The 12,318-nt window shown below is 32.7% G+C and overlaps 1 protein-coding gene across 5 annotated transcripts in view; it reads right to left on the bottom strand.

The window, feature by feature from the left end:
- Window positions 1-12,318, bottom strand: part of Reps1 (RALBP1 associated Eps domain containing 1) — a 76,599-nt gene that overhangs the window by 21,204 nt on the left and 43,077 nt on the right. For 3 of the 5 annotated variants that reach the window (XM_046450409.2, XM_046450401.2, XM_046450392.2), the window contains exons 9-10: window positions 3,750-3,853; window positions 274-354 (exon numbers count right to left, since the gene is read on the bottom strand). In XM_046450409.2, coding sequence (XP_046306365.1) covers window positions 274-354; window positions 3,750-3,853 — 185 coding nt within the window. The remainder of the gene's footprint in view (window positions 1-273; window positions 355-3,749; window positions 3,854-12,318) is intronic. The other 2 variants (XM_046450430.2, XM_046450420.2) reach the window with 1 other exon arrangement.

Consider the following 12,318-nt stretch of genomic DNA (forward strand, 5'->3'; position numbering starts at 1 on the left):
ATGGTTAACCAAATCAATTATCACAAAATGCTTCTTTAGACACATGTACCAGATTTTAAAAGCATAGTTTTTCTCACCAAAATAACTAGAAAATACAAGGAATGGGAAAAAAAAAATTCTTTCCACCATTAAACACACAAAAATTGAAAAGTCTGCCAACATTTCCCTCTAAGCACTACACTGAATCATGCATATTGGCTAAAAAACCATAATGAATGGAAATTTGGGTTAATAAAATTAATTTCAAACAAGCAAGCTAAGTGATTGACTTACAGGATCAGCTGGTGCAATGTTAGAATCAAATTGGGTCAGAGTTTGTGAGCTTGAAGAGCGTTCACTAAATGTCTCCCACTGCTGAACAGACAGAGGAGAGACAAGTCAGCATGATGAGAAAGATGGAGTAAAAGATCACTGGAGAAGATTTAGCAAAGTAATTCAGAGGTTGCACTGCAAGCTGTGTTTCATAGGTCTAACATTATTATGTAACTTCTGTTTTTCCATGAACATCTTATACTTATCTATCTTGGGTCATTTTGAATAAAAGGCAAACAGTTTCACAAGCAGATATCAACTGAATAGTAATAATTTTTTGCAATCTCTACTAAAGAGATTCATAGCCTTACAGAATTAAGATTCAAAACATAATACAGGACCATATTGTGAGTGATATAAATGGCTATCAAGTGAAAATGTAAAGGGGTTTGTCTTGCTTGGAAGAAAGAATAATCCTTCTTTTAAAATTCAAACGTTAATGCATTGATTTGGTAATGGTAACAAAGTTTTGATTAAAACAAAGCAAGTCAGTGTGACTTGCCAGTGCGACCCCTGAAAGATGATTCTATTATGTTCGTGCACATATTTTATACATATGCATAGATATTTAATAAAATATAATTGAGGTAAAATGCAAGGAATTCTGGAATTAATATGTTTGTGCTTATGTCAACCTGTAGCAAGTCAACCCCTGCAATCAGCACAACAAACAGGGCCATGCTAGTTCACAAGATGGAATCGCCAATCAGGCACCCCCCTCCCCATGCTAGAAAAATCAGAATGCAGCCACAATGAGAGCAAATCAAGCATTTGAGTATGTGTTATATATAGAAGATGTATATGAAATATTACGTATCTAAAAGAGGTACACAAAGAAATATCATACCTCTTAAAATAGTGGATAATTCAATATTAATTACAGTAAATTCCATTTGTTGTAGAGATCTTAGTAATATGGTACAGAATTTTTACATTAAAATTGTCAGTTAAATCAGATTCTTAAAATTTATCAGTTATCCTCTGAAGAGGGAAAAACATCTACACATATACAATATATACAAACAAATGTTTACACACAGACACACAACTACCCATTCACCAAAATTCTTTTTATAATTCACTTTGGGAAAGTATAGTTTTATGCTTCAAAGTTCAACTTACTATTTAAAATATTGATATTCAATTTGAGAAGACATGTAGAAGTTAGCAATTGAGTGCACTATTAAAAATTATCTACAGAAATGGGCAATACAATCATTCACCAATTTTTTCTGCAGATTAGTTTTAGCTTGAAAAATAAGATAAACAGAAATAGTGATGCACTCAAAGTATTTTAGGTAGAAAAGCCATAATAACTCACTTCTATCAGGAGACATAAGTTCAAGGAAGTGACTTAACGATATCTGTTAATACAATTGTTTTCTTCTTCAACAATTATTGTCGCCAGGATTCATAAGGAATTTTTAAAATCCTAATTAACTGAAAAAAGTTCAAATACAGAAAACTTTGGCAAAAAGAAGGCATATATACTAACACCCGGCTTGGGTGTCATGAGGTTTGTCCTCGTGGTTTTACAAGACTATCTGTAAGCAATTTGGAGGGACGAGACTCTCCTCTTCATGACTTTAGTAAATAGTTAAGAGCACAAGGCTCTGGAACCAGACTACTGGAATCCTATTTGGGCTTTGCAAACTTGGGCCAGTTAAATTCCATAACCTCTCTGTACTTCAGTTTCACCATCTGTAACATGAAATTAATATCTACTTCAAAGGAGTATTCTGAGGATTTAAGGAGTTAATATAGATAAAGAGCTTTCTGGACAGAACTGGAACATCAAAAGTGTTCAACAAATGTTAGTGATTATCATTAGTGTTATCCACTGTACTACCTAATCCATACCCACAGGTGCTAAATTAAAGTTAAAAAAATATTAGTGTTTTGGTGGTAGACAATGAAAATAAAATCTAAATTTTATATCCTAAGTAGCTAAATAGGTATCATTTAAAATAGGTATCATTAATACATCTTAAAACCAATGTTTTATGAGCTTTAGATATTTCATATAAAGTGAAAAAAAATTACCACTTTTTTGGTATTGTTAGCAAATACTAGAAAATAGAACTTGATAGGAATATTTAATCAGGCAGACAACAACTAGTGGAATCAGAATTGAGGAGGGACTTCCAGCCCTCGTCTTTAACGCGTTAATTGCATGTGATTTCATTTAAAATGAACACGGGCTTAGGAGTTGAGACTCTTTATAAGAGCTGCTCTTATTTACAAACTGATAAAAGTAGGCTAACAATACTCCTTTTATTCTGATAGTGCCTTTAAAAAATGATAGAAATGTAAATGCAGTGAAAGTAATATTTTCAAGAACACTTATCTATTCTCCATAAACGTTCTACTGGCCAATTTTTCAAAGGCTTAATCCCCTTCTCTACAAAAACATATTAATAGGTTTACATCTGATGGTAGGACATATGGTATAATGTTATAATGCTTAAGACACAGTCTTGGCTGTGATTGGGTGTTTACAAAGCAGTAAAAATAGTACAAAACTGCCAGTTACTTCTCTGTTTTCCAACTGTCCCAAATTAACTAGGGTACTCTTTAATCTAGTATTTTTCTGGCTTTCAAGAACATGGAAAGCACAGAAGCTTCCTGAAAGTTAACAAACTCTTATTTTTGCAGTACTACCTAAAGAAAAAAAGATAATTTATTCACAAAGAGAAATGCTCTCAGGCTGGAACAGTAGTTTCCAAATGGAGTCCTCCAGAACACTAAAGTTCAACAGAGCATCCTCAGGAGGTGCTTCAGGAGAGGGGGGCCTCAGGCCCTCTTCCTTTATTCTAAGCAAAGTGATCCTTTTATTGTTTTATATGATAGAACTTTGAAGTCACTGGAGAACAATGCATTTGTCCCAAATTCTATTTTGCATACTATGCTTGGTCACATTTAGACAAAAACACTTCATTTTATATTGAATAAGGTCACAGAAAACATCTTATTCCTGTGGAAGGCATGCCTAGTGACATCACATCACTTCCAATCCCAAGATTCCAATTGTTTTATCATGTACCCAAGGACTGAGATGGCATGACTCACTAGACAAGGCAGCTGACTAGTATCAAAGGACTTGTATTAAAATCTTAGCTCTTAAATCTCCTGGAAATGAGATCTTGGCCAAGTCATTCACTTTGACTTTTAACTTCATTCATCTGCCCCAACTAACTCACAATATTTTAGTGGGGATAAACAATGGAAACCAAATGATAGTGTATGTACATTAAAAACCTCAAAAGTTACATCATTACAAACATTTATTTATCAGTTATATTAACTATGCATGCATGCTCAAAGAGCTTTATACTGACATTAACCTGTTTGAAATTTCTTACCTTAAAAATGCAAATTTTTAATTGAAAAAAAAAAAAAGAAAGAAAAGAAAGAGAAGAAAAGAAAGCTATGCTAACCTCACTGCTTTGATTCAGCTCAGGCCAAGTCTGGTTTAGTGATGGCATTGATGGTGACTTGCTTGGAGGTGCTTCAGTAGGAGAGCCTGGCTGATCTCCAACATCTGTAATTTAAAAACAGAAGACTCCTCTATTAACAATATATTTTAGTTTAGAATATTTACTTATAAAAAAGCTAGCAGATGATTTTCCTAAGTAGTAATTTATAAACTGATTTTTCTTATGTTCCCAAAATAAACATTTTAACCATCAGACAATACTCATTCATACTACTCTGTCTACCTGAAACCACAGTTTTTTAACTTTTTATGAAAATAAAATCTAGTTAGCAATAAGCAGAAGAGTGTTATACACGTTTATTTTACACAGTGATAATAAAAGAGGTCAAATGCTCTGACTCAGTTTCTGATATCAGGGATGGATTTTTTTTATCAGCTTCCGAAAATATATTTCTTGTAATACTAATCACTTTGGGGACTTTCAAAAATTAGGGTTTTTTGCTCAAATAAGTTTGTGGGATACTATTAATTCCCTGTTGGAGCACTCCCATGCATATCAAGACTACTTATGTCCAATAGTAAATAAACTTAACATTTGTAAGTCAGTTTTTCTCAAACACAAATGCTTTTCATCAAATAAAATTCTTCAATATTCTCTTGAAATATACTTTGGGAACTGCTGATTCATACTCATTAATACATTTCCTCTACAAATCTTTCTTGATACCAAAAAATGGAAAATAAAAGGTATTCCCAGTCATTAAAAAAAAAAAAAAAGCAAAAATCCATAAGCCCATATGAAACTTAGCTTTAAGAAAGGTTTTTCTTTCAGTCCTGTGGATTGAACCCAGACCTTGCACATGCCCTCTACCACTAAGCTATACCCCCAGCCCTTAAAACTTTTGTCATTACACTCACTGCTATCTTATCGATAGCTACAAATCCATGACACTAATTCAAAATGATTTTTAATGTAAATCAAAGTATCATACTATAATTTTAATTCTATTTAAGCCCTAATTTAAAATCTCTCTAGCTACACTTAAAAATATAATTTCAAAAGTAACTAAATTCCCAAATTTTTCCAAGGTTTACACAGCTTTGAATATAATCCCAATCAACAGGGAATATGTAATTTGTTTAGACCACATATCATTCACAATTCCAATATCTGTCTCTGTCTTTCTATTTGACCATGGGCAAGTTAAATAAAATAATATCCAAGTTTTTCCACCAGAAAGAAAGATACTTGGTATTAAGTGTTAGCTCTATACTTCAGATTTCTAAGCATACAGCCATATAATAAACCTACCGATATATAGCTTTTAATCTTTCAATTTAGTCATAAATTTTTACCTTTTAGTACCTAACATAGGATCTAATACAGAATAGCACTCAAGTATTTATTGAGTAAGTTGCTTTTTGTGTTCTTCATTACTGTCATTTTCTTAGAATCACAACTAATAGTTGGGAAAACTCTCAAAATTCTCCTTCTACCCGCTGTGTTTCATGACTCTCTCAAAATATTTCCCTTTTGTGTACCCTATAATTATACTTTTATCATTATACCACATTGCAAGTTCTAGTTTACAGTCTAGCATTACATTTTGACTTCTATTTGTATTATAAATTGAAAAGATGTTCCTATTTCTTTCTGAGTCCTATACATTCACAGTATAGTGTGGGAGCATTAGAGGCAGGAAGGCTTCAGCTATTGTTATATGAAGACTGCAGAACTCAAAGTTCTTAAAGAACTAGTGGAAAAATTATTTAGAATAAACAGTAATAGGTCATTTCTCATTGGCTAGTTTGGTGTTTTTTTGTGGGAACCGACATTATAAACCTTTCTCCCCCCATCATAACAAAGTGAAAGGAAATTAAGCAAAGAAAGATAGCTGCTAACAATATGAAATTTGCTAAAAGTGAAAGTCTCCAGGGCCATAGAAAATGAAGAAAGGTCTTTACGAGAGATCCCTGCCCCCCACCAAAGCACTTAAGTATTAAATAAAAATAAATAGAATTAAATAGTATTTACTCTAGGGGAATTAATTTCCAAAAGAATCAATTTAAAGCCAGACTCTATTCTTTTCTCTTCAACATCATCTTAGGGCCTTCTGAGGCTCTGGTTTGGCTTTCAGATCTCAGTTCTCATGATGTTGTTTTACAAATTCAGAGACAGACATCCTCACCTCAAGGCAGTTATAATTTGGGAAGAGATTCAGATAATCTCTATCAGTGGTACAAAAGCTACAGTGGGTCTAGCCTCTTAAGGCTAAGAAAATACTACTCACCCAAGTAATTATACTTTATTATCATTTCAATGATTATTTTCTTACAATCTCAGTTCTCAAACAATGTATCACTGTATTCCCAATGTATTCTTTTGGGAATCTTTACAATTCTTTTTTTTTTGGGGGGGGGGGGCTCCTGAAAAGTCAAAATTATTCTTGTAATAATATTAGTAATTTTTCTTCCTGTGTTGATATTGACACTTATCCTAAAAAGCAACAGTGGTTAAAAGCACTACTGGTTCATCAAGAAGAATCACGGCAGTGATGACAAAATGTATTATTCACCCTCACATATATAAATTCAAAATTTTTACTATAATACAAAAAAATGCATGTTGCTCTCACTGAAGAATTTCACAATGAAGCAAATAATATTTAATTTTGATAAATTTTAGCACTAAAAACACACCTTTATAATACTCTGTGACAAAATGGGAAATATATATAAAGCACTTCTTTTGCATATCAGGGTACAATGGTTGTCTCAACCAAACAATATCTATGTGATTCAGCTGTAAGCCGAACTGACCACTTTTCATAGAATACCATTTATCTTGAGGGAACAGTTTATAAACTATAAGTATTTGGATTTGAGTATTAGGCAGACATTTTCTCAAATGAATAAAGTGAGCAACTCTTTTCAGTATTTGTTACTTACAACAAATTTTAAGCTTTTAGGAAAAACTTATAATTTTGAAAAATGTGTATATATATCCATAACCTTAAGTGTTTCCTAGCACATAAAGACTTCTCTGATGAGACAGGTTACAAAATTAACAAATATGCTTTTTTTCCAGGTATGGTCGTGCCTACCTATAATCCCAGATATCTGGGAGTCTAAGGCAGGAGGATTTCAAGTTAGACACAAGCCTCAGCAACTTAAGAGAGAACTTATCTCAAAAAGGGTTAGGGAAGTAGCTCAGTGGTGGAGTACTCCATAGTTCATTCCCTGGTACTGCCAAAAAAAAGGAAAATATTTTTGATATTTTACAATGAAACATCTCAATATGTAAAAGATCTGTATAACTCAATAAACTCTTATTTATATAAATAACCACTATATTATGATACAAAATCATTCATGGATAAAGGGTTCATTCAAAGTACATCATTAACATTACAAAAAATTCATTAATATGGTTTCAGCTTTCACACTGCAAATAACTTTTAAGAAATTACAATTTTTTTTTGTGTGTGTGTGTTTGGTGGTGGTACTGGGGATCGAACCTGGGGTCTTGCACATGCGAAGTAAGTGCTCTACCAACTGAACTACACCCCCAGTCCACCATTTGTGTTTGACGTAGTACCTAAGAACAGTCAAAAATATCTAAAAGCAGTATATAATAGTATTTCCTTTTTCTATGCAAAGTTAGATTTTTCTTTATGTATTTTAGGAATTAGCAACTTTTCTTTATTAAGCAAAGGTCTAGATAATAAATTTTTTAGGTTTTATAGGCTATATAGCCTCTACTACAACTATTCAACTCTGTCACTGTAGTACACAGACAGCCACAGACAATTTGTAATTGAATGAGTGTGGCTGTATTAATATTTTATTTATGGTCACTAAAATACGAATTTCACATAATTTTCATGTATGATGACATATTATCCTTTTGGTTTTTTTCAATAATTTAAAAAAAGCCACTCAATTTGTGCAGTATACAAAAACAAGCAACAAATTTGATTTGAGCTGCAAGGCTTGGTGTTTGGAGCCCAAATTTACCTCAAACAAAATAAGATATCCAAAAGACTAAACACAGAAATAAATATGACAATCTAGTTGACTTATATTAGGTATTAAAAAAATTTGCAAAAAATACAAAACAATGTCACTCTTTTCATAATTGTATTTTAGAGAATACAGTTATTTTCCTAAAGATATTTATGCTAATATGTACAGAGTGTGTTACTGTTGTTTTTAAGTAATAAGTATTTTTTAAATGTTGGGGTTGGGGAGATAGGAAAAAATTAAAATATATCAGTTTTAATTTCTAACAGGATGACTATTGATAGATCTTACATGATCAAAGACTCCTGAGGCACAATTTGTAAGAAGGAAAAAGGGTCCCGAGATTAATAACTTGAAAAAAACTCCTGTCCTAGCAAATCCAAAAAGTACTTCTGGGACAAATTTGCAAAATTATACATTGTTTCTTTCCTACTTCATATATAGAACAACAAACAGCAGTAGGCAAAGAGCAAAATGAGCAAACTACCTATATTCTAGAAACCAACAATCATGAATCTGAGGAGAAGCATTAGATATGGATGCACCTCCTTCAATTTTGCTCCCTGTAAACACTCGAGCAAAGAGCTTACTGCCCGCCCACAAAAGTCAGGCTTCAAGACTATCTTTCCGGAGGCAGGGGTGTAGTTTTACTCTTACCTGATGCAGTGTTCCAACCTAGCCTCCTGCTGGAACACTGTGTCAACCCTGCCTTCCTCCTGAGGGTTCTGCTCTGCCCTGACACCATCAGAGCATCAGGGCTGAAAAAGAAGAGTATGAGGCTAAATTGTTTGTTAAAGCTAACCCCCAAAGGGCTTTTACGCAAAGAAAGTTTCTCTCCAGGTATAAAACTGGTTTGTCAGGAAGAGACAAACCAGTATGATCATACTGGGGAATGATATCTGGTTTATTAACACTGGCTGCAGTTTTCATCCTTCTACCTTTCAAAGAATCTGGAAAATTCATAGGTTCAGTCCAATACAATGTACCTGCTGAAAGCTTCTTTACTAGAGAACTTCAGTGTTGTTCTAAGTTTGTAACTATCCATCCTAAATTTATTTTTTATATTATATTTAGTATATTAAAAGTTATTTCAAAAGTGACTGGCAGCACATTAGTCTTATATAAATATATACACTCCCCTGAAGTATTATGGTTTAAAATTTATTCTGCTTTCAAGCAGCAAACAAATCTAGGAAGTTCTTCAGTCATGAAGGCTCAAGGTTCCAACTTCATTTAAAAGATTCATGAAGGCAAAACTATATCTACTATTTATTCAAAATAACTATTATTCTTATAATAAAAAATTAAAATAAAGAAAAAATGGATTTAGCTGAATTTTAAGCTTTTGAGGAAAAGTACTGATAGCAACTCTTCCATTCTTTCTTAAAAGGCAGGGATAAAAGCAATGCATATGCAAGAGGAAATTAAAGAAGGAATTTAAGATATGCTCTGTTTTGTCTTGAGTGATTGTATTGGCATCAAAAAACTAAGTTCTATTTTAAAAATGAACTCCGCTTCTCTCCAACTTCCACAAATTGGAAATTTTTTTCAGTAAACAGACCTTAAGAAGGTCTATGTAGAAATCCACCCATTTTAACTTAAAAAATCAAAGCTTTTTTTTTTTAATGAAAATAAAATCGTGCCCAACTAGGTGTGAAAGAAAAACAATACACCCAAAATTCTAATTATATTTTATCTGCTAACTCTTTCACAATACTGATGAACATGTGATAGCACCTACAATTTGACTCAGCTATTCTACTAGAGATACAGAAGAGGTTCCCATTATCAAACGGTAGCTTAAAATGAACAAAGTCCATTTAATTTAAACTACTTAAAATAAGAACTAGTATTTCAAAAAGAGGAAAAGAAATATAATTGGGGCTTTGTCTTAAACATACAGAACATTGTGGAAATAAGTATTAAGAGCAAAGAATGAAAAATGTTAATTCTGAGTGTAATTTGGCAAAATTAAAAAGTACTAATTGAGTCTATGAATGCTTACTGAGAGCCTATTAAGGTTCCAGGCTCCTGGGATATATATAGTACTAAGCAAGAAGACAAGGCCACCTCTCCTACAGAGTTCTCTAAGAGAAAACAGAACTGCCTTTTATTCCCTTTTCACTTTCATAGCACAATAATAAATAAAAAAGTCATTTCTGCAAAAACAAACAATTAAGGGGATCATTAATTATTTCCATGATCTGAAACTATAATCTCTTAAAGTCCTGACTATAATTATCCTCGTAGTTTTTCTCCTTTAAGTATTATCTAGCTTGGTTTGTCAATGTCTTGCAGTTGAGAAATTCTAATTACTCCCACCAATTTCATTACATAGTGCTTTTTTGCCAATATTTGTAATTTATTATATTGATTTTTCAGCTATAATAAGTACCTAGAAATGACAGTTAAGAATGTGTGTGTGTGTGTGTGTTGATGGGGTGGTTTGAGAAATAATTCCTTGAATGTAATGATGATGAGTATTAGTACATATTTTCATTATTTTTTTTTCTCTGTAATTAACAGCACTTGGATAATGAATTTTCAAAAACCAAGATTGTTACTTTTATTGGTATGTGTGTGTGGGCGTGTGTTTAGGCTGTTTTGTTAAATTTTTTTTGATGTATACAAGAGAAGCTCTTCACAGTAATTAACTTGAATAAAGGTAGTCTCAATTTACATGGATTTCTAGTAAACTATTCATGAGAAGTATCACGTGCCTTCTCTTACCTGGTTTTTAAAAATATTCATGATGGAAGTACTGCTTAGTTTGGGGAATATAAGCTATGCACTATAGATAACACAAAGAAACATGCCCATGTTTCAAGTGCACAGCAATGATTATGGAGGAAAGGACAGGAAACACACCCCTTTTATATCTTTCAATATCTCAAACAGATAATGCATTATATCTCAAACTGATACTTACATGATCAGTGTGTATGGAAAAAGAACAGTTAAAAACTACCTGCTGCTCTGTCAATGACCTTTAAAAAATGTAACTGCCTACTTATGTATTCAATTTGCACTCTGCTAGGTGCTGACATACAACAAACAAAACTAATCCACTTACCATCCCCAGAGTTTATAGTCTAGTTTGAAAGAGAGATGAAAATGTATCATACAATCACAAAAGAACCGTAAAACTGTATCTGTGCTACAAAGAAGATTATTCTTTAGAGACTTGGATTTAAGATGTACAGCACCTCTACATTTTTTCCCCTTAAAAAACAATACAGTAGCAGGCTAGTAGATTATTTTTTTTTAAAAGATAAACATTCTTGAATTCAGCTTCAGACACTGTTTCTGCGGATGAATTTTTTACATGCCTTTTTTTAAAAATCATATTTCACTTTTTATTTTTTTTAATTTATTTTATTTTTTTTTAATTTTTATTGTTGGTTGTTCAAAACATTACATAGTTCTTGACATATCATATTTCACACTTTGATTCAAGTGGGTTATGAACTCCCATTTTTACCCCGTATACAGATTGCAGAATCACATCGGTTACACATCCACTGATTTACATATTGCTATACTAGTGTCTGTTGTATTCTGTATCCAGAGTATACAAAGAACTCAAAAAATTAAACAATAAGAAAACAAATAACCCAATCAACAAATGGGCCAAGGACCTGAACAGACACTTCTCAGAGGAGGACATACAATCAATCAACAAGTACATGAAAAAAATGCTCACCATCTCTAGCTGTCAGAGAAATGCAAATCAAAACCACCCTAAGATACCATCTCACTCCAGTAAGAATGGCAGCCATTATGAAGTCAAACAACAACAAGTGCTGGCGAGGATGTGGGGAAAAGGGTACACTTGTATATTGCTGGTGGGACTGCAAATTGGTGCAGCCAATTTGGAAAGCAGTATGGAGATTTCTTGGAAAGCTGGGAATGGAACCACCATTTGACCCAGCTACATGCCTTTTTTTTTGTAAAACAAATATCAAGTTTCTCTATTTTAGTTGCCAAATTCAGTGCTGACAGTACATATTTTAATTTGTCTATATAAGTACTTCTACCTCTGATTCGTAATTGTTTTATCTGCTATTTAATCCCATAAACCTGCTCAAATTATTTTTGAAAATATATATATTTAACTCAACCCATGTCTACACATCTGAAGAAAGCCAACTTGTAACTCCCAGGAGCTCTAATTCAAGTTACCACTGTTTACCATCTATTTGACTGTTGGACTTATTTACCTGGTGCTGGGGATTGAATCCAGAGCCTCAGATATGCTAGGCAAGCACTCTACTACTGAGCTGTCCCCTACTCCTTAAGAGTTTTAAATTCTAAGTATAGAACACTTGTACAGGTAATATTTCAGTATGTCCCAACATCACAAATATAATAAACTTCTATATTTTCAAGGTCAGAAAAGTATCAACAAAACTTTCTTACTTTGAAAATGGTACACATTAATAGCAGTAATCTTCTAATAATTCTTTACTGAGCAATTTAGTATATGGCTGCCAACACTCCAGTTCCTAAAGATACTTAATAATGAATATGATACATTTTTTAAAAAA

Source organism: Marmota monax, unplaced genomic scaffold, assembly GCF_021218885.2.
Source record: "Marmota monax isolate L192 unplaced genomic scaffold, Marmota_monax_Labrador192_F-V1.1 WCK01_AAM20220418_F8-fsc00030, whole genome shotgun sequence".
In the NCBI taxonomy this organism is placed as follows: Eukaryota; Metazoa; Chordata; class Mammalia; order Rodentia; family Sciuridae; genus Marmota; species Marmota monax.